At 43.1% G+C, this 22618-nt stretch overlaps 3 protein-coding genes across 3 annotated transcripts; 1 reads left to right on the top strand and 2 right to left on the bottom strand.

Moving 5' to 3' along the window:
* Positions 1–875: 875 nt before the first annotated feature.
* trir (telomerase RNA component interacting RNase) lies at positions 876–3204 on the top strand. Its single transcript, XM_030057516.1, has 3 exons — positions 876–1774; positions 2499–2570; positions 2678–3204. The coding sequence occupies exons 1-3, from the start codon at positions 1502–1504 to the stop codon at positions 2783–2785; spliced, it is 453 nt and encodes a 150-aa protein (XP_029913376.1). The 5' UTR covers positions 876–1501; the 3' UTR covers positions 2786–3204.
* A 403-nt stretch (positions 3205–3607) lies between these two features.
* On the bottom strand, positions 3608–15855 carry ubn2b (ubinuclein 2b). The gene is made up of 17 exons (XM_030057515.1): positions 15196–15855; positions 14632–14760; positions 14410–14511; positions 13087–13218; positions 12849–12955; positions 12227–12725; positions 11487–11557; positions 11267–11396; positions 10170–10276; positions 9951–10061; positions 8114–8257; positions 7662–7712; positions 7534–7576; positions 5886–7190; positions 5362–5569; positions 4588–4656; positions 3608–4327 (listed from the first exon to the last, which is right to left on the bottom strand). Exons 1-17 carry the CDS (start codon positions 15505–15507, stop codon positions 4281–4283), a joined length of 3567 nt encoding a protein of 1188 aa, XP_029913375.1. The 5' UTR covers positions 15508–15855; the 3' UTR covers positions 3608–4280.
* A 441-nt stretch (positions 15856–16296) lies between these two features.
* On the bottom strand, positions 16297–22442 carry LOC115363094 (intraflagellar transport protein 56-like). Its single transcript, XM_030057170.1, has 18 exons — positions 22422–22442; positions 21994–22128; positions 21752–21844; positions 21531–21645; positions 21405–21454; positions 21143–21288; positions 20366–20537; positions 19855–19929; positions 19475–19577; positions 19178–19233; positions 18318–18371; positions 18069–18132; positions 17834–17922; positions 17668–17751; positions 17495–17564; positions 17308–17414; positions 16657–16790; positions 16297–16550 (listed from the first exon to the last, which is right to left on the bottom strand). The coding sequence occupies exons 1-18, from the start codon at positions 22440–22442 to the stop codon at positions 16433–16435; spliced, it is 1686 nt and encodes a 561-aa protein (XP_029913030.1). The 3' UTR covers positions 16297–16432.
* Positions 22443–22618: the final 176 nt, after the last annotated feature.

The following is a 22618-nucleotide window of genomic DNA, read 5'->3' on the forward strand; positions in this document are numbered from 1 at the left end:
TAATTCAGTCATCATCTAAAGGCCAAACTTATTTGTCATCCCTCTGAGAAACTTTAGCCCTAACAGTTGAATTCTTGTGTGAAACTGAGAAAGCGTGCATTTTCACGTGATCTACTCCAACACACGTACACACAGTTCTTTCCCATCAGGCTACAGCAAATCTGGAAGTGGAACATAACATTATAAACATTAACGTATTTCACTATTAGCTGTGTCTCGGTTGTATACTACATACTACAAACTGTATATATGTACTATTTCTCTAGGTGTGCTATGCAGTAATACAATTTCACAGTGGCAGGAAATAATGCTTACATGTCATTTATTTCATTTCATATGGACCACAGTGCCAGTGGTTTTCAAAATGGGGTCTGTGGACCCTGAGTGGGACCTTTAAGGGCTTAAGGAGGTCTTCAGCAAAATGAGGAATAGTCTAATTTCATACAAATTCCATTCACCATTAACTGTTACAATGCACAAAAATGTATGAATAATTATCATAACATTATGTTAATCATACCACTTTGAATGTATTTGTCTGTGTTCTAGCATTCCTTCTTAACACATGCAAAGGTAAGATAAGATAAGCCTTTATTAGTTCCAGCATGGGGAAATTCACAGTGCTGCAGCAGCAACAATAATTAAAGATGGAAAAATATATATAAATAAGGAAATATATATAAACAAGACAGTGCACACATGAATCATGAATAACACTTGAATTGTATAGTTTCATGTCATGGTCCTTCACTGCAGAAGGGGGGCCGCAGCTTGACAGAGGTGAGTTTGTGGTCCCCAATGTGAAACAGTTTGAAAATCTCTGCATGACAGGCCTTCATCAACCCTCTTCCTAAAAGGTGCGCTTCCCGCACAGCAGGCGGCGCTGCAGCCATGACGTCAACAGAGGAAATGCAAGATGGCCGATAGCAAGCGAGAGGAAACTAAACTTGTGGAAAAACATTAGCGAAATCCGCCGAACAGCCCGTCGTTTCTGCAGCTGTTCCTGTGATATCGAGCGTTGGAACCGTATTGTGTATTTGGCTGAATTCCGTCTACGATAAGCACATTATTTTTTAAAAAATATATTACAGCCATCCCTTTCGTAAAGGCCTGGCTAAACAGCAGTGTTAGCCAACTGCGGTAACGGTGTTAGCAGCTGAGCAAGCCTGCTTTTTTGTTTTTTGTTTTCGTCGGGGTGGACATGCGCCAGTAGGTTGGCACGGAGAACCACTGGGAACCTTTGTGCCTTGTATCAAATTTTTACCTGACTATTAAGAACCTCCGCTCTTTTGTAAGCGGACTCCTCAGTCGTCTGGCTAGCTGTCGGTGTAGCTCGGGTGGGGTCCAGCCTGCCTCGCAGCGTGCTGACCGCCGCTAGCATCCAACTCACAACAACCAAGCCATATCACCTCTGCAGAAAACAGTGCAACAGGCCGCCGGTGCCGCCACACGGTTTGAACTGCTAGTCCGTGCTCATATATGAGGATAAAACCCAGCCACCATGGATGCGAAACGCGCCTACGGCAAAAGCCACCAAAGCAGCAGCGACTCGAACAGCGACAGCCCCGCGTCTCCGGCCAGCCCCGCGCCCGGAGCCAGCAAGGCGACCGGGGGCAACGCTTTCGCTAACGACGGCAGCTTCATGGAGATGTTCAAGAAGAAGATGGAGGAAGAGAGGAGGAAAAAGGAACTGGAGCAACCAAGTGGAGATGCAGGGACTACAGAGCAAGGACAGTCCACAGTGGAAAAGAAGCCCCCTCCCGTGACGAGCTTTGTAAGGGGTTTGGCAGTTGTAAGATGAGATAGTCGTAGTCCTCACTCAGCCATGTTGAAACACTGTTGTAGCAGTCACGCCGGCACGACTTATTACACTGTAGAATAAATCCTAACCTTGACTAGCAGCCGCACATGCAGTAGGCGTGTACGTGTTGACATTGCACACATGCCATTCATTTATTTTTGTAAGTGGACTGCGGTGTCATAGTTAAAGACCCTATGAAATGGCCTCTTACTTTGTTAATTTGATGTATTTCCTGTTGAAACAGGATGTTGAAACGGGATGTGTGGGCGGGACAAAGTGCAGGGAAGGTTCATTCACAAGTGCAAACCAATAGAATATCAGATTGGGAGGGGAACACGATTTTATTTGGACACGTGGATGAGAGAGGATGCTTACAGTTTTGTAAAAGTTTTATGGGTTCAAATTCTAATGTACACCCTCTGTTGCAGGATGATGTCATTTAAGATACTTTACAGGAAGTAGAGGTCACGTGAGGTCACTTCATGGGGACTTTAAAGTCAATGGCTCATTGGCTGTTATTTGACAGTAAACACAAACATAGACCAGACAAGAGTAGGGGGTTGCTCCTTTCTGGTGGTTCGCTGGTGGTGCGGCAGGAGCCTAAATGTAGCCTTTCTGCTCTCGTGTAGTCTCCATCATTGGCAGTCCACGTGCAGGGGCTCGTGTAACGGTGTCAGTCTTCTATCCCCTAACCCAGGTGGGGAAACGCAGAGGCGGTGTGTTCCTAAAGACCGGCATGGTTGCGAAGAAGCAGAAACAGGATTCAGAGGTGAGTGTGTTTATCTGTGTGTGTGTGTGTGTGTGAGTGAACAGGTGCACAGTGTTAACCGTATACTTATGATGTAACGTGACCACCCCTCCTCTTGTTTGTCGCAGGCTGAGCCGGGCAAGAGCGATGCCTGGTCAAAATACATGGCCGAGGTGAAAAAGTACAAAGCCCACCAGTGTGGCGACGACGATAAAACCAGGCCTCTGGTCAAGTAGAAGATGGGGAAGCTGGTGTTGTGGTGAGATGAGGGGAGACGACCTGGGAGATGCTGTGGAAGGCCTGGCTAGCCCAGACCCTCTCATACTGCCAGAAAAGTTACCCTTCTCACTATAAATCTTTCATAAACTACTTCAAATTTGTCCGCTTTTTTGTTTCCCTTTTCCCCCCTGCCTCCTTTTTGTATTGTTTGTACCTTTTGTGTTTTATGTTGGACCGTTTGTGATTGGATCTGGTGTCAAAAGGCTCTTTCGGAACAACTGGCGTACATTATTGGGTATGGTTGATTATGAAGTACTTTAATAGTTGTCTCTGCTGGTTTGAGTTAGAGCAAAATTGAGAAATGATTTTTGATCGTTGATGGGGCACATTATGTCAGCCAAATCAAGTTTTTGATTAAAACTACACTGCCCATTTACTTGTGGTGTTGTGTCGAAATTGTGTTGACTTTGTGGCTCAATATGTTTTTGCTTTTTTCTTCTTTTTTTTTTTTTTGGAGCCTAGAGCAAATACAAGACTTTGCATTGTATACATTAGGTCACTCACCTCACCAGGCTCCATTGTGATATACCCGCTGTGCTGAAACTAGTCATTTCACCTGTTTAAGTATTTAAGACAGACTTAGCTTTTGATAAGGACTTAAGAATTTACCATCATTAATAACCAGTTGTAGTTAAAGCCCAGTTTATACAATATACATCATAATTGGTTTTTAAAGTTAAATGTGCAGCATTGAGTAGTCAAGCATCCTCCCTTGATCATACTTTGATCACCTTTACATCCACTGTACAAATGTCAGATTACTAGCTGGGAAAAGCAAACAAATTTAAGGCATTCTGTTTAATTGAAAGTACGTTTGAGTTCCATACACAAAAGAACTTGAGTATTCAAGTACAATGAAAAAGTGTACAGCTTCCATTCAAGAAAAGCTCAGATTCGACAATTTGCGTTCAATTTACATTTCTTACAGGTATCAGTGATAATTACATTATGATAAAAACAGCACCAAATAGACACACTGACCACGCATCAGAGAGGGAGGGATACATACACACATCATCCAATCAAAAGGAAGAAAAATACATTCAGATACATTCTCTCTCACTCACTCACTCACACACACACAATCTACACACTTGAAAAATTCTCTTCCAGATTCAATCATCTCACTCATTCCTTCTCCCTGTCCACAGTGATATAGGTCTATCTTGTAAACATTGACAAAATCCATTTGTCATTTCCATTTAACAATTCTATGAAGAATAGTATTAAAAAGTTATCAAATTGCTTTTTTTAAAAAAAGTTATATTTAACTGTGGTAATCATGACAAGCTGAGCTGATCTTTCCAGACCAAACTTTTTGAGTGTATCCCAGTCCTTAAAATTCAGAGTGGTCAGTCCATCTGCCACTCAAAGCCATGTCCCGTCCTGATTTGTCCCAACATCTTGTCATTTCATTGGACAGCTTCCCCTGGGTGTTCAAATCAAGCTGTATCATAGAGTCTTCCTCTTAGCATCTCCTCCCTGGCTTTGATTGACATCTGGACAAGAAGAGCAGAGATCTTGAAATATCACGAGCGGAACAGCAAACAAAACAGTGATACCATGACAATCAAAAACACCAGATGACAACTAAAATGACTACATAGACAGGCATGCGACCACCACCAGACAAGCAGAGAGGAGAAAAGGACAAGACTGAAAAAGGACAAAGAACACCAGACAACTGAGAAGAGCAGAGCAGGAGTAAATGGAGCGGTCTTCGGGGAGGGGTGGGGGAGGGGAAGGGGTCAGATTTTACCTGAGAAAGCGAGCTGCAAGTGAGGAGGCAGAGCAACCTGAGACCCTGACTGGAGACTCTTATACAGATCTGAGGAGACAGGACAGGGGAACAAGAAACAAGAAGGGGAATGGGAAAAAGAGGCAGGAATGGATACAAAGAAAACAGGACAAAGCAGGGAGAACAAAATGGGAGTGGAGAAAGGGAAGGAAGCGGGGAAAGAGGGTCAAGATGGCAGAGGTAAGAGACAGATAATGACAGGGGAAGGGAATAAAAACATGGAAGATTTATCAATCAGGCCAAATGAGTTGAAAAAGAAAATAAAAAGAGAATGGGCAGTTTTGTTATTAATGCAGAAACAGTAACGGGGGAAAAGGAGAAATTTTGAGGAATGAAGCAAAGAAAATGGGATAATGTCAAACAATGAGGAGAAAAATCACAAGCTTACATCCAGACACGGCATGGTGATATAACAATGGTTCAACAACATACAACACAAAACAAGGCCTACACAGGCACCTAAACATCAAAAAAGACAAGAGCAACATACTGATAGTCACATACACCCAGCCCCTGCCTAATGTGTTCATGTTGAAAATGTGTTCAATCGGACTGCGTTGATTACACCAATATTCTCTCATAATCTGTTCACTCAAGACAAATGAACAAACCTATTCCACAATAAACCTTTTTTTTTTTTTTTTCATTTCACTGCCTGAAACCAATTTTAAATTTGCATTTGCTATGTCATTTTTAAGTCTTCATCCATAATCCTACTCTGAGTGCATCACTCACTCTGGGTCAGGGTGGAGAATGATGGACTGCTACTGGCAGCAGAGCCACTGGCGCCTGTAGTGGAGCCTGCTGTGCCCAGCGGGGGCAGGTTTAGCAGCGATGGGAACTGGAAGGGCAGGGATACGGGCACAAGCCCCCCCAGCATCCCAAATCCCAGGGGGAGGGATGGGGAGGAACCAAGCAGACCGCTGCCACCTGTTGTGGAGACCTGAGGAGCAACGGGTACGATTTTAGAACACAGTTACAAAATACACGCCCTCTATGGGAAATGCCGTGATGGTCCGTAAGGCTGTGGGTTACTAAATTTGGCTGCTTTTTATCCCTATCCTGCATGGTGGACACTAAAGTATATATACATTTACAAAGGAGATACAAAACAATGTGTTTTTGTGTCATCTGTTGAATAATCGTACTTATGGATCTGTTACATAAAAACAGAAAGAAAAAATATTGCTTAATGGTTAGATAATTCATGCATGATAGGGCTCAGATGCCTGCAGACTTTCACCTCATGTGGTACAAACCTGTGGTAACTGAGAGGAGACAGATGGCGATGAGACAGATGCGACTGGCTTAGCCCCCTGAGGTGTCCCACCCCCCGCCCGTTGTCGCTGGCCTGGGTTGGTGGAGGCGGCTGTGGGGGAGGCACTGGATCCTGAATGCTTGCTAATGGATGAGGTGTTAATAAGGCTGGTGGTGGCGGTGGTGGTGCTGTTGCTGTTCGGGGTCTTCTGGCTGCCTGGAGGAGTGTAGCTGCCTTGAGCTGGCTTCGTCGCTCCTCCCTGGGCACCTGAGAATGGCGGGCGGAACCCGGCTGAGCTTTTGGGAGAGTACTGGTGTATGGAGGGGGTCGCCTGAGACCTGGGGAGTGAGGAAATGGAGGGCGATGTGGAGGTGGGAGCTGTGGGGTTTGGGGTGCGAGGAGTGAGCTTGATGATGGGCGGGGTGCTGCTGTGGGTGGACTTGGTGAGCGTGGCGTGCATAGGGGTGATAAAGTTGGACTGCGGCTGGGTGTGGGACTGAACGCCGGGAATTGAGTGGGACAGTGAAGGAGAGGGGGAGGATTTGCTCTGGGCGGGCTGGGGCAGGCGGGGATTCTGCAGGGTTTTGGGGGTCATGTGAGAGGGTGATGGGAGGGTGTGTGGCCGGGACTGAGGCGATGAAATGATGAGAGCATCGCCACTGTTGGCCTTATTATTATTGCTGCCTTTGAGGAGGCCTGAGGGTGGAGTAGTGACCCCCGTCTTTGATCCTGGGGGCACGAGGGGAGAGGCAGTGGGTGGTGGACGTGGTTTGGATGGCACAGGTGAGGCAGGTGTGTTAGCTTTAGCCATGCCCGCCCCGGCAGGTCTCTGAGTGTTCAATGCCGAGTGTCTGTGCGCTTGCGGCATGCCCTTGATGCCCGCCAACCCATCCACCCTCACTGAGGGCAGAGGGGAGGAGGAGACGGAGGGAGGCCGAGAGAGAGAGGTGGAGGAAGACGAAGAGGTAGAGACGTAGTGAGGTGCATTGGAGCTGGGAGTGCTGACAGAGCTTTTTTTGTGTTGCTGGAGGAGTGACGAGGTGTGGAGGGAGGTGGGGTTGGCTGCCTTGGAGCTGTCTGGGGATGGCGGGCTATCCCCGTGGGCTAGGCCCTTGGCTGCATTGCTAAGGATGGCCAGGGCCTGGGAGATGGAGTCTAGGGAGGGAGCCGTCAAGTCCTCGTCAAGGGAGTCGAGACAAATGGGCTCAGAGGGCGATTGGGGTGGTCGCTTGGCAACCTGGGCAGTAGCGGAAAGGGAAGGGGTGGCACCTGCTGGGGGCGTGGACCGCTGAATCCAACCAACTTCCTGAAATTATACAATACACAAAAATAACAGTTACATGATCAAGTCAGAAACAATTATGTTATTTCTGAATATCACACAGCTTTTCACATAAAAGAACACTTTCATATCTAATTATGTCACAGTCAAGAAATCTCATAAATTTTTGTGGATTTCTAAATCCCAGAGACACCAATAAGCCCTTGCAGGGTGATGAAGACCCTGACATAATATTAAGTGACTCAAATTTACCTTTACTTACTGTATTTACATATTGCTATGGCTTATCTTTATAAATTATTTCATGGCTTGCAACACGCAATTAACCACACAGTGTGAGAAGTAAATGAAATATCAAATATCTAACCTTTGGCTTGGCCTTGGGAGTAGGGATCATCTTTTTCTTTGCTCTGGCATGGGAACAAAATAAAATCATGAGTGACAACAAGCTAGATGAGTAAGTAAATTAGTTTAGTACCAATTCGGATTACTCACGCATTGCCTGTGAGGTGACCGTGAGCCATTATGCTTTCCTTGAACAGCATCCTGGAGACAAAAATAAACAGGTGAAAATCTGAATCTTTTTATTGGAAAGTACATCTGTAAAAAAAGAGGAAAGGAATTTGTTTGAACGACACCAGTGCCGAGTCTAACAGCACTAAGTGATGGCAGAAGGACAGCAAGGCCTCAGGTACAGTGCAAGACTTGACAGCACAGTACGGTACAGTCCAGTATACTGCAGATATGACATGACAACACAGCTACATGCATTAGTCTCAAATCTGCTCCACTAATCATTAGTTAACATTAGATGAGCTGCAATTTAGATATCAAAAGCTATTGTGAGAAATATACATAAACATAAAAAAAAAAACAAAAAAAAAAAACATTTAAAATACATAAAAACATAAGATACACTCAGCAAGAACACACTAAAACACACACACCTGGCCTGCATCCAACCCTTGGGCCACAGTGGCTTGACTTCAGTCTCCATGAAGGCCTTCAGGTAGTCCTCCAGAGACAAAGAGTTCTGGCCTTCCAACTCATAGCAGCCAAGCTTCACCCGCACCAGGTTACACAGCAACGACCTGGAACAAACACACACGCATACACACACAGAGTAAATGCATAGTCCTAAGAGAAGGCAAACACCTGATCATGGCCTGAAAAGCAGGCTATAATATCAAAGTATTTAAATGCTCTGAGTGTCTGTGAATGAAAATTTACTCTCCAGAAGTAAAGTCCCAATGAAATGACCTCACGTGACTTCTACTCCCTGTAAAACAGAGCATCTTAAATAGTGACTTCCGCCTGCACTAGTGGGTGTAAATTGAAATTTTAACCAAGAGAACCTCCACAAATCTTTAAACAGCCGCTTCCATCTACCTATCACTTCAAGTGCAACTGTGTTTCCTTGCCAAACTGATAACCTACTGGGTTAGGGTTTGGTCTGTCCTGTTGAAACAGGATGTGTGGGTAGGGCATGGTGCAGGGAAGGATCACTCACAAGGGCACACCAGTGGAAGTACATAAAATCAAGAAAGCAAGAGTCCATTTCATGGGGTCTTTAAAACAGGGCTGCACGATTCTTGCTAAAATGTGAGTCATGATTTTTCTCCCTAGGATTTGAGAACATGATTCTCTCGCGAATCTTATTTTTCCAACAAAAACATTTATTGCACTATAATTAAAAAAAAATGCATCTCAGACACTTGCTGGCTTTAAACAGACAATATAACATATCACAGTGCTTAGCTTACACTTAAAAGTCTATTGAAAAAAATTCCTCTTTTCCTCTCTTATTTAAGAACACTAAATCAGAGTGATTAGCTTAAATGCTTTAAAATATATCAAAAGACATGGCAACATCTGGCAACATACAAATAATTCACGTCTCTTTTCCTCTTTTATGTTAGAACACTTTTATGTTAAGTTACAGCTTTAAAATAAATACAGTAATAAAAGGATTAAATATTGGCTAGCAATCCAGTCCTTTTTGACAGTTACCTACTGTATTAAAACTTTTGGAGGGAGGCAAGTTACAATGTCCCCCCCGTGGCCCGTACTGAAAAAAAAAACTTCACTCGACTTAAAGTGTTGAAAGTGCTGGACTTCAACTTAAATCTCTTACAACATAAAAACTACTCAAGTCTCTTTTCCTGTCTGATTTTAGAAGAATACGTCTAGGAATATGGCGTTGCATCAAGTTAAGTCCGGGTTATTGAGGTTTTTGTGTTGTATTTCATGGTGAGGTCTGAGGTGGTTATGTAGATTCATCGTGTTACCTTGCGTTGCTGCAATGATACCAAAGCATTGCTTGCACAGAATGACTCCTTGTTGATGATCGTCAAGTTTAAACCCAACAAAAGTTCCATACACTGGAACATGCTCCTTTTTTTGGTACAAACACAACATCACTCACGCCATCATCACCAGGAATTTCCTCCATTTCACTTTTTTTTTTCTTTGGCTCATAACTTTCTGTTTCTCACTCCTCCGACACATAGACTGGCTAATCTATGTGATAACGTTTCCTCCCTGCTCGTTCAACACGCAGAGAACATGTGCCGAGTTAGGTTACTATAGAAATGTGAATTGACTGACAGCAGAGCGCTGTGAGTGAGGAGAAATGAGCCAGAGGATTGTCGTCAATTGGAAATGAGACGGCATAGATGTGCGAATCAAGATCGCCAATTTTTTTTAACCATTACTTGTGCAGTCCTACTTTAAAACTGCACATTTACACGGATACACACACACAGCCCCCTCACTGAAACTGACCTGAGTTTGTCGTCCCAGACAAACTTCTTTCGAGGCCCCATCACCCTCTTTCCGGGTTTTTCCTCATCTTCATCTTCTGACCCATTCTTGTCTCCCTCCTCAGACTGCTGCCTGTGACAAACACAAACAGGAGAATTTGATACAGACAAGATGACAAGAAGCCAACAAAAGTAGTCTGCTCTTGTTGTGAGCTGTATTCAAGATGAGAAGTCTCCTTACTTTGCCACCTTTGCAATACAGTCCATGTTGTATCTCGCAATCTGCTCTGGCATCACGCTGCACACTGCCAGCTTCAGCTTCAGCAGAGGCGTACGAAGACGGTCATCCTGGGAGACAGAAATAACTACTATGAAAAATCTCAGACACATATGTGGGCCAGCATACTGTGAAATATGCACACTAAATTCTGGATGACAACCTGTAAAAAGCACACAGCCAGCAGGCCCTCTGAGCTACAAAAACAGTAACTTGGCGTTCACACAGTTAGCGCACCTGCCTGCTGACAGGTCCTCAACATGCTAAATTGCCTTGCATGAGCATTATTTAGATTTATAACAGCGTCTTTTGCTGTATCTTGTGATCCCCTCCTTGATGTTGCCTGTCTGCAATATGGTTTTGAAGACATAAAGATTATACAGTTATCAACGTCTGCTTTTTTTTTTTCTTCAGATTTTTCAGCCTAAGATGGGAATATCAAAAAGGCTGAAAAGAGCATTGTATTTCTGTGTCTCTTCTCTCCTGCATTTTGCAGCTGCAATGCACTTAAAGCAATTGTTCATGCAAAATTGGAAAAAAAAAAAAAAAAACTATTTTCCCACATCCACAGCAAAGGAGTGCAAAGTTAGGGTGGATCAATAGGGTCCTCCAGTTTTCTTCAACAGGAGTTCCCAACAAAACTAAAACAAGGACTGTGGATAATTGCCGGGTATCAGCGCCACAGTTTTCGGAAAGCATTTCACATGTAATTGTTGATAGTTCAAGTTCCATAAAGAAATACCCAGCAAGCCCTGCTGTACTGACGTCAAGGGAGACAGAAATTGCAGCACACTGAAAACATCACCAGATCACACAGAAACTATCTAGATGGACAGACTGCACTAGGGGTTAGTGGGGTGTTTCTTGTTTTTTGCATTTTAGGTAAACTGTTCCTTAAATTCTGAGAAGGAATGTTTTTGAGGATGTCAAGTCTATCTGCCAAAACTGAAATCTACCTGTAGTAGGCAGTACGTGTTTCACTGATTGTGTTTGGCACTGTAATCTGAGTCTCAACTGTTCAAGCCAGCAGCATTCTTTGGGTCCCCGTGTGAATGACAAACCTGTATGTTGAGGCTGAGCTTCTTAAGGCGTTTGAGCAGCGCCTCCTTATTGCAGGGCACAAAGGCCTCCAGGTGAGAATAGACCGCTGCACGTACTGCTGCTGGCTGCTCCTGAACCTGCAACTCAATACTACACAACAGACACACAGACATAGAGGGAAGATTACATAATAATTTGTGTATCTACTGTGTACAAAAGGAAAATTATAATGATACTCACTCCAGCAGGATGTTGTTCATGTCCAATGTGAAGAACTTTTTCCTGCCCTCTTCATCAAATTGACGGGATGCCTGTCAAAGGGGACAACTATTAGATACAGCTGAAAAGTATAATTATTTCAAAATCACAATACTGATATTGTTAAAATGGACATGAAAACCTGGCAAATAATTTACCAAGTATGACTGGTTACTATGAATTCTGCAACAAGATTTATCACCTGTCACTTCACTCCATTATGTCACTTCTTGTTTCTTCACCTCATTTCCTATTTATCTCAAACTACCTTTCTTTCTTGCTCATCTCACTCTTGTTCTCTGTCCTCTCTCTTGATAACCTGTCAGGGGTAAGAGCTGCAGTGTTTCCCCTTGCTTCTTTGAGGGGGTGTATGGGCCATGGTGAGAACATTTGGACCTGAACAAACAGTTAAATAAGTCATATTTCACAAGTTGTGTGCATTTAAAAACACAGATACGTTGGCCTGAATTTCAAGCGTTTGGGGTCGATGTCAGTCCATCTTTGCCTAATTTTCATTCCTCGTCACACTCCTGACACATTTCCTGTTTACCTTAACCCTGTCTCTGAAGGTAAACGCCACAACCTTGACAAACGCAGCTATTGAAAAGGGCAAAGAGGCCACAGAAATGTCAAAACAAATGAAAAAGTAGCCTTCCTAGTGCCTGAAATTGTCAATAAGAATTTTCTGGCGTACAGCAGTTGCATAACAAACAGACCCATACCGTTCTTAGGTCTTCAATGCGCTTGCTAAGTGGGGCAGGAAGTCCGCTGGGCAGGGGAGGAGGGGACAAAACACTACCCTGTGATACCCTACTGCCACCTGGTTTTTGTCCCCCTCCAATGGAGCCATTCTCTGCCTGCGTTGGGCTGCAGGGCTGCGGAGAGTCCAGCATCCCAAAGTCCAGGTCACCCATCATGTCCTGCAACATCTCATTGTTATTAGCTGAGCCCAGCAGCGACATGACAGCGGGGTCAGCAGTCAGGTCAGCCATGCTGAAGTCATTGCTGCCAGCAGCCTTGGAGTGAGTGTTGAGGAGAGCACTGTTGGCGTTGGGCACTTTGGCATTGGGTCGTTGCAGACTGGCGGCGGCAGGGTTCTTCTTGCGCATCTCCTCCTTCTCCCTGGTGAAGCGCCGCAGCATGTTGGCCAGATGGAGGGAGTCTTTCATCAGCTTCTTCCTTTTCTTCTTTTCTGGCCGGTGAACATTCAGGGCTGAAACTCTGTTGGAACAAAAGAAGACGTGAGACATTTATGGACATTACCAGATTTGTCTGATAAGCACTGTAAAGATGTAGTGAAGGAATAAGCTCAACCTGAAACACTTAAGAAAAGTTAAAACCAACCCTTGCTTTGGCACTCTATTCTTCTTGGGTTTCTTGTCTTCCATGATCCCCCCATCTTGCTTTTTCCGACGTTTCTTTATCGCCCGTTCTTCACCGTCTTTCATCTTCTACACACACACGCATTAAAAAAATTATATTACTATTTTCAGTACTGTGGGAAAAGTGTTGACACTTCAGCAACTTAATGCATGTCTATTCTTATGACTCGGTAACTCCACATCCTGTGTTGAGAGCATACCTTGAAGTGGTTATCCGCGATGCCAGCCTCCTCTCCCTCTGAGTCAGAGGCCGGTCTGAACTGCAGGGTGCCTGTGTTGATGTAGAAGCCGCCGTGTTTTGTGGTGAGAGAGGCCGGTACTAGTTCATCATACTGAGGGCCAGAGGGGAGAGTTACAATTACTGTTATGTTTGTGGTTTTCACTGCATGCTGCAACAATCCTCTGTCTCTGCTTAGACAAAGCTCTGTAGCTGAAACAAAACTGTGCTCATATCTGTCAAAGCTGGTCATCAATGATAAGTGCTACGGACAACAGACAAGTTGAGGCCGTGCTTGACCCCTGCTGACAATCCATTCATTCCAAAACATATGCACTACAGAAAAACACAAACAGTCAGGGATCAGCCAGAGATCAGGAAAACAAACGTCTCAAATTCTTTACAAAGCCAAAACTGATTATAAAAAAGTGCAATTTAAAGAGAAGAAAATATTCTTTGAGGGCCTATATGAACTGAGAGTCAGTAAACTGAAGATCCTGTGAATAGCGTTGAATTATCTTTATGGTATAGATGATACATGTAGACATAGGCTAGGGCTGTGCAGTATGACAATGTATCTGGGTTTCTATCGCAATGCTCACAAAAGCCAGGTTACAGCTTAATTTCATGTCATTGAGTCGGTGCTTCTGTCTTGTGGAAATTATTTGGATATAAGAAATCTGACACAGACCAGAAAACGGAACTTTGCAACCTATGCCGCAGACAGATTCCCACGTCAGACTCCAACACAACAAACCTCCTCTACCACTTACAGAAGAGCCATGAAGCCAGTACAGGAAGAGTCAAAAGATGTGAGCTACTTGGAGGGCAAGTATTGAAAACAAAGTCAAACCTCAGTTGTGTTCAATGTTCAATGTCATTTTCAAGTAAAAAGAGAAAAGGGAAAGTGCTTTTCATTTGTATTTAGCTCACAGAATCATGAAATAGTAGTCATGACACGCATGGTTATTTTGCATAGACACTTTTTTTCAATTTTACAGAAGCCATACTATATTGTGACATATACTGCTATCGAGATATGAAATGATCCATATCGTGACAAAAGTTTTTGTCCATACTGTACAGCCGTAACATAGGCTACTGTTCAGAGAGTCCTCTATTAAGGGGAAGACCCCTGTTAACCAGTGGATGGCAGCAATATGATACTGAAGTATCAGGTCTAATGGAAATGGGAAAAGAAGATGATGTCATTTGAGTTATTTAGATGTCAATGGTGTCATTTATACTGGTGACTTATGAAATGTTCAAAATAGAATGAAAGTACATGGGCTAAAGGGTAACTCACTGCCTCTGAATTATCTATGAAGGGGTCAGTCTCATCATAGCCGTAGCCGATGTCAATAAGATCTTGCATTCTGTCCTTTTTCTTCTTCTTTGAGACACCACCCTGCAATCAGAGGAAACAGTAGTATCAATGATTTTTTGACCCTGGAATTCTTCATAACAATCATCCACCCAGTTCTTCTTAATTGTACTGAGACTGCATTTACTTCCTCCTAAAACTTACATATTTGCTCTCAAATTTCTTGGCCAGCTCTTCCACCTCGCGCCTCTCCCTCTCATCATCAGCAAAGGGATCGTTGGGGTCCAGGGGAGGTGTCAGCCCTTTAGGGGCAGCTGAACTTGCAGGCTTTACCTGGAACAAACAACACATTCGGCAAAGAAATTAAATAGGGACAGAGGATTTCAGAAAATTACTCACAAGAGTGCCTTATAATTTTGAAACCTAGTATCACAGATAGCTGTTGTCCTCATAAGTCTATGCAAGGACTTCTACAACATGCAGCTTTTCACTATCACTGCTGGAAAGTAATACAAACTGTGAAAGGACTATTCTATTACTAAATGGAATATAATTACAACAGTAAGTAAGTAACAGTAAGTTACCGGGCATAACTGCAATTAAGTAAATTCACTTGATCAGTAATACACAACTAAAAGTAGAGCGACTGTTGACATGTCAGTTTCACAGAGTGCAAGCAGTGCCTGGCCACTTCTGAAGTGATGCCAGGTTAGGCCCCTCCTGCTCGCAGCATGGTCTCTGTGTCTGCACTCTCCACACACTCCTAACCTGAGTAAGAGTTGCCTGGACCAGCTCGCTGTAGTTGAACTCGGCAGATCCTCGATCATTCGGCTCGGTCAGGGACAGGTTTAGGCGCACCGTCGGCTTCGTCTCCCCCGCCTGCCCGTCAGCGGCTTTCACGTTGCCAAACAGACCTCCGCAACCTCCTGACCCGACCGCTGCTGCACTTCCACCTCCATCTTTCCCAAAAGTGATAACGTTATCGGCCTCATCTTCGCGACGGCGTTTCTTGGACTCCGAGGTCGGCGAGGTGTTGAAGGATGAGATGGTGACGAACGGTACTTTCCTCGGCTCTGCCATTTGATGCAGACGCTCTCCGTCCGGACACACAACGGGAGGGCGAGACTTCACTGAGCCGCCGCTGGCTGGAGAGCTAAAATTGGAGATGGTCGACAACTACAGCTAGCTAGTTGCTTGTCTTGCTAGCTTCCTCGGAATAAGTGCTGCAGGCAACACAATGACTTTTATCGCCCCTCGACCCGTATTAATCCATACAGTAGTCTTCCTGGCACCTCCCCGATCACCTACGAGGGACTTGAACGGTGGGAAATCGCAGTTTTGGATGTTTCCATGAAATTGTTGGTTAGCTACCGCAAGGAGGCATCCGTAGTAGCCATCTTGATCATTATTATCATTATTCAGTGACTGGGCGTGCGTATGAAAAGAAAGCGGAAGCACAGGAGAAAGGGAGCAACCTTTGTCCAATGGCAGGGCCGAAACACCCCCCGGGACACGCCCACTTCACAGACTAGCGCGAATGTGGAGAAGACGATTGTTCTGCAGGCGGGATGTTTTGACTGGGCCGCCGGGCAGAGCTGCACGGCACTACTCACTTTACAGAAAACACACGGAAAACTCCTCAGCTGCGACTGCAGTGTGTTACAGCACGACGCAAAACACTTACGACATGCCAGCGATACTACGGCAATAAACACTAAGCATTAATAAAAGGTGCGTTTTTATGTCAGAGTAACGGCGAAAACATTATGCGCATGAACAACAACAAAACTGCTTTAAACAAACATGAATGTGCAATATTGAAGCATTTTTATTCACAATGTACATTAAAATGCATATTATAAAATTCTGCATATGAAATAGGCTTATTCCCTGGAAACACCATCACTTGGTGAATGCGCATGAGAGAATTGTGGTATGATGAGGGAGTTTTTCTTTTTGTTTTGTCCAGCTCTGTGCTCCAGTCCTTGAGTGAGTAATGACATCATCACAGAGCCATCCTGTTGTCATTGGCCCACTTGAGCATAATCTTGATGATGTATGCTACCTCAGGGTGCTGGTGCTCTCGGCCCCTTAACAGGCACAGCACTTTCTTTAACATCTGACTAAAAAAGCAGAGACATCAATGTGTCAAGTTTTCATTTACTTACATGATCACTGAAAGATCAGGACTGATGTGTTACAAATGTGGCTGTAGGTAAAATGTCCCACCTTGATTCTTGTCGAGCTATGATGAGCTGAAACACACCCACACATGCGCCTCTTTTTCCCTCCCAGTAAAGAGGGATTGGGTTTCCTCTTTCAAGAATATCAAAAGCCAATGCTGCAAAGAAAAACTGCCCCATCTGTGTGCAGAGGGGAAAAGTATATGTATTATATGACTGCTATAACAAAATACACATGTAATGTGTGTCAAACTCCACTCTGGCTGAACCACTGAATTGTAATATTATTATTATTTTTCTATGTCGCAGAACAGCTCAGTTTCTGTTGGGAGTTTAATGAGCCCTGCACAACAAGACAGCATAAATCACCCATCCTGCTAAGTCACTAATTCAACATTTCAGCAAGATGTTAAAGGTAAAGTTACTCATGTCCACACAGTTAGTATCTTCAACAATATCAATGGAGGAGGCAATAAAACCTGTAATACCATAAGTGAATTCTTAAATTCGGCAGTCCTGAAATTTAACTTTGTATTTTTTTCCCTAAAAGATTATGGTCAGTAATTGGTGACTGCATTCAATAAATAGCAATGTGGACTTGAGCACATGGTATACAGGTGAACCAGTTCCATCACCATGGGTCCCTTGAACATCATATCTTTATTCTAAAATGATGAAGCAATATGGGGCTCAGTACCTTGTAGCAATCATTGGCAATGAGCTGCAGGAGGAGGTAGGAGTTGGCTGAGGTCTCCATCCTCAGGTAGAGGTCCCAGGCCAGGTTAGCCTTGCTGTTCATGATATCTAAAGGTGACATGTAGTTTATAAATATTGTTGTATAATGCAGTGCTGTCAGATTTTTCAGAGGTCAGTGACTAACGTACAGCAGCGTGCCAGCCAGCTGAGGTACACCCAGTCACACTTGAGATCATCACTCCGAATCTGCAGGAAGGCCTAGAAGGACAGCAGAGGTAACACAACAAATCCATATCACTTCATGTGTACATACAAAATTCATATTCCATTATCTCACTAAGGGTAATATCAGAAATAGTACCGTCTCTGCTTCCCTGTAGTCACCAACTGCAGCTTTGGCTTGAGCATAGTTGAAGTTGAAGGTGTCATCGTTGAAGAAGTAGATCTTAATGAAAGCAAGATGAATTGAACAATCAATTTAACACAGGCTCTACAGAGATTGACCTTACCTGTGACCTTGATTTTACCTTGATAGAGCTGAGGTAGATGAGCGAAGCCATAAACTGCCCTTGCAGGAAAAAGGAGGAGGCCAAGCACTGTCTTCCAGCAGTGGTGTCTGGGCCACAGCAGGAAAACAGTTGGTCATGTTTACGCTATCCTACCATTCATTATGCAGTCTCAGTGCAGTGTTGTACATGAAGGGCTGCTATGGCCATTCATGTGCATTTATCCCAAGAAAAAAGACAAAGGGGGTACACTCACCACATTCATGAGCCGAACTGCCAATAAAATGGAAAAGCTGCTGAGCTGCTCTGATATGATCCCACTGCAATGATAAAAACAGATTTTGACATCGGCCCTCAACAGGACACACATATTTTTACATTAATGATGTGTTTAGAGATTGAAGTTTGGCACTGGCCTATGCTGAGTACTGGACTGCCACCAAAAAAAAAAATAATAATAAAAAAAAAAAAAAAAAAAAAAACATTAGGAATTTCACAAACTTACTGACTTAATCTTTTGTCCCAGCACCAAATTCACAACTCCCTTCAAGATATATTCCTGAAAGAATCAAAAAGACATTTGATTCAGTATGGCACTCCATCGAGCTAATGCCTAAGACTGAGCTATTTCTGACATGGCAAATGGGAAGAAATGATGGGAGAGGAAATAGAGACAAAGATCTAGCTGCATGCACAAACACGCACACACTCATATGGGGTGGGGAAAAAAAAACAATAAAGCATAATATTGAATCATAATACTCATGATATACTGTCTCTTAAGATGTATGATTCAATTTTTTCCTTTGGTCTAGTGTTAAAGTCAATATAAATCACAATCAGTTGTAATACTAAATTGCAATACTTGTAGTACTGCAATACTTACGAGCTTAAATACATAAATACATGATGTGCATTGTTTTTGAAAATATTATTCATCATATACAGTCTGTTAACATGTATCATTCAATCTTTTCCCATGGTCTAGTGTTAAAAAAGTAAACAAAAATCGTAATAAATCGTAATACTGAATCACAATGCTTGTAGAATTGCAATATTTAAGAATCGCAATACATATCATATCGGCACCCAAACATCACGACAGTATCAAATTGGGAGATAAGCATATCATCTCAACCCTAACACACACAGTTACTGTACTCTGACATATATTAAGACTAACTCTGCCAAAACCTGAAAGAGGGAAACAAGCATGGATTAGAGCGGTGGTTGGAGGTTAATATATAAATGCAACCATGCATCTCCTCTAGTGCAAAGAGAGTGAGATGAAAATGAGAGGAGAAAAAGGAAAAGGAAAAAAAAACATGAAAAGTGTAAAGAAGATAAAAGGTGACAGTAAGCTACCAGTGGCATGTTGAGTTCCAAGTCCTTAATCAGAGAGAAGGACATCTGCACCTCGCCTGAGCGGATCAAAGACAGCAGAACATTAACATTCAAAGTATACAGTTCATATCATCAAACTATGCATCTATATGAAATAATTTTATCATCAAACATGTTGAGAAATCAAACCTGGTGCACTGAATTGGTGATAATTTGTTTAGTTGACAAGTGTGATATATACAGGTAAGCCAAAACAAAAGGACTATGTCACCAAAAGCCAAATTACACTGAGATTGTAGTACAACGGTGGATGCTCACCTTGTAAGAGATAGCAGATTGCTAGGTTGAGCCGAGCCTCTGGTATAATATCTACCAGGCTAGGAAGCACTTGCATATCTGTCTCCCACCCTCCAAACAATGCCTGAAAAACAAGAAATGAACCCATACTATTATCAGTCTTCACGCTTCATTGTTTCCAAATCATAGTTTGTTATCGCCAGTTCTGATCTGCTTTGAGCCTGATTTTTTTTTCTACTAATATAGTCAAAAACAACTCTTCTAGCAAAAAAGAATCCAGCAAGGCAACAAGCTCTGTTCTGAACTATGTAGTGCTATCAGCTGTTAAGTAGGAGAATACTCAGAAAAACAGTGTTTACTAATTAGATCCTACAAGCCAGTGCATTATTAATTATTCTTACCAGGTTGTGTCGGATTAACCAGGTTGTGTCAGATTCATAGTTGGAAGACATGTCTAAGAAGTGCCTCAGTTTAGCCTAAGATGAGGGCAGGTAAAAAATAATAATTATCAAAGATTGCGTGAGCATATGCAGTGTTTCAACATTGATGTGTTATATTATTCCAGCAAAAGAATTCACCAGTAATGGGCAGCTTGAAAAACACCACTACTGCAAGCAAAATATGTAACAACATAAACAACATAACATTTCAACAACAAATCAATTCAGCAACATAATTTCACCCATGACTGCTCAAAATGATAACAGGATCATGAGAAAGTTTGGGCTTTCATCATAATAATATATCCAAATAACAATACTGTTTGCTCTCCAACCTCCGCTAGAACCAAACAAAAATTATATCCAACCACTACTACAATATTTATATGGGAGCTCCAGCCTGAGCTTTTAACACTTATGTATTTATAACAGGTGTTACTCCGTTTTAGTGTACACATTTGTGGAAACTGACCGCTGCTGCTTTTCCACCATACAGTCTGAAGAGAATACAGGCATCAAGGTTGCAGGCAATGAGAGAATGTGGGAATCTCTGCAAATAGTTGGCCACCAATTGCTGGGATATTTCGTAGTATTCCATTTTGTAGTAGCAAAGAGCCAAGTACAAATATATGGCCAGATAGTCTCTAAAGAAGACACAGAATATGGTAATACATGAATCTGCCTCCTTATGTTATCACCCAGCAAAAGAACAGTTGCTCAGTTCACATTTTCAAGTGGATTCCACAATGTTTTTCCCAGTTTCTACCATCTAATCAGCTCCAACTTTCTCTCTCTCTACACTTTACCTCTACCCCCTTTTTGTGTGGAGGTGTCATCATTATGTCTACTCTCATCTATGGCTTTATTTTGCTGTAAATTGCCATTCTGTAGTGTTGTTGTTTTTTTTCCCTCTCTTGCGTACATACAGTATATAACCTCCATCCCATCCTTTCATAAGTGCAAATGGATCATCTTTGCAAGTCAATCATAGGCCAGTCTTGAGTCATGTGTTGTTCTGGTGTGTGTCATACATGACCTGCTGTGCAATACATTTGCTCATTATATTGTGACCTGGGATTAGAGTTAACCATGAATGCAATGAATAAAACACAGAATATACATAATAGGTTTCCCAGCCAGAATGACAAATCTTAGATGCTCAATATCTTAGAACTGCACTTGACCCAGAAATAACCTTATATTGTCAAGTCCATGATATGTGGTATGTCTATGTAGGTCACACACTGACTTGTTCTCTAGCAAGATTTGCTTGCAGATATGAATGGCCTCCTGGAAATGGCAGCGCATGTAGTGTAAGGAGGCCAGGCTCATCTGGTCTTCAATCGCATTCATCATTTTACAGTGGAAGCCCATCAGCATATTATCATCTTTGAACTGCAGACACAGGAAAGGACAAGGACAACATGCAAACAGTCAGAGAGAGATTGTTCTCTCTGCACGGGTTACTTTGGGGTATTTCAGGCAAAGATGTATGGGGTGTAAAGGCTGACCTTGTGTGCAAGGTGGAACAGCAGACGATTCTGCAGCTGGCTTTGAGGGGCTGAAAGTGATGAGGGTGGTGTGTTAGGACAAGACAGAAAGGAGACTAAAGTGGGAGGTCAGTGGATGTGGGGTACCTTTGAGAGCAGCCTCCTCAGCCTCCTTGTAAAGTCCCAAGTAGAAGAAGGTGCAGGCGAGATAGATCCAAACATCCGAAGGACACTCTGGTTTCATTATCATGGCTTTGTATTTCTACACAGAACATTGTGACACCAGTGTATGTGTATCTCATTAAATCTACCTCCCAAAGCAAAAATGTCCTCTTGCTAACAGTAGGCTTTTAAACGCTATTTCCAACCTTCAAGGCTCTCTTGTAGTCCCCCAGATGGAAAGCACAGTAGGCCAGCCATAGGTCGGCATCCAATCCCTTCTCACTTGTGTTGTGCTCAAACTGTCCACCCAATCAGACACAGAGACACTGACAACAACACTGCATCTCTATACCAAGGCCTCTCCACAGGGATGTTAGGGAGAGCCCGTTTGTATGCTATGGCTTGATTCACTCAGTGTAATAACACTGAACATCAACATTAACGTTACCTCCAACAATGTTATGGCTCCCACATAGTCCCGTTGGTTGAGATAATCTTCAAATTGAGGAGATTTTTTCTTCTTTATATTATGTACGAGGTAATTTCCGTCAACGGCTGGTTGTGACATTGCCCTTGACAGAATCTGTGATAAATGAGCGGTTTCACTATTAAGTCACATTAAAGTTCACCACAGTTAGAGTTGATCAAGTTCTGCGTCTGCCTCGACTGATGAAGCGAGTTTGACTTAAGCTTAATTGAATGTAGAGCTATTAACGGTTAGCTAACAAAAACTAGGTAGGGAAGTGCTCCACCTTGCGTTGGCCAGCTGGTTAACTAGATTAGCGTTAGGTTTTGTTACAACTAAGTTAGCTGGGCATGATTCTTACCATCGTTTCGTTTTCAATCGTTTCATATAGGCAAGCAAAAGTATCTTACGCAACCCTTTAGACTAGACATGCGACTAGCGCGATGCAGAAACTCTGTCGCGGCTCTCCGTCCAACTCAAATTATGCCGTTGATGCTACATCGCTAGTTGGGCTCGGTTGCTACGCAACGATGCCTATCAAGCTCAACTCTGCATCACGGATAGGCCACTGATTTATAACAAGTTTTGAGAAACATGGCATCAATAC

Source organism: Myripristis murdjan, chromosome 8 (genome assembly GCF_902150065.1).
Source record: "Myripristis murdjan chromosome 8, fMyrMur1.1, whole genome shotgun sequence".
In the NCBI taxonomy this organism is placed as follows: domain Eukaryota; kingdom Metazoa; phylum Chordata; class Actinopteri; order Holocentriformes; family Holocentridae; genus Myripristis; species Myripristis murdjan.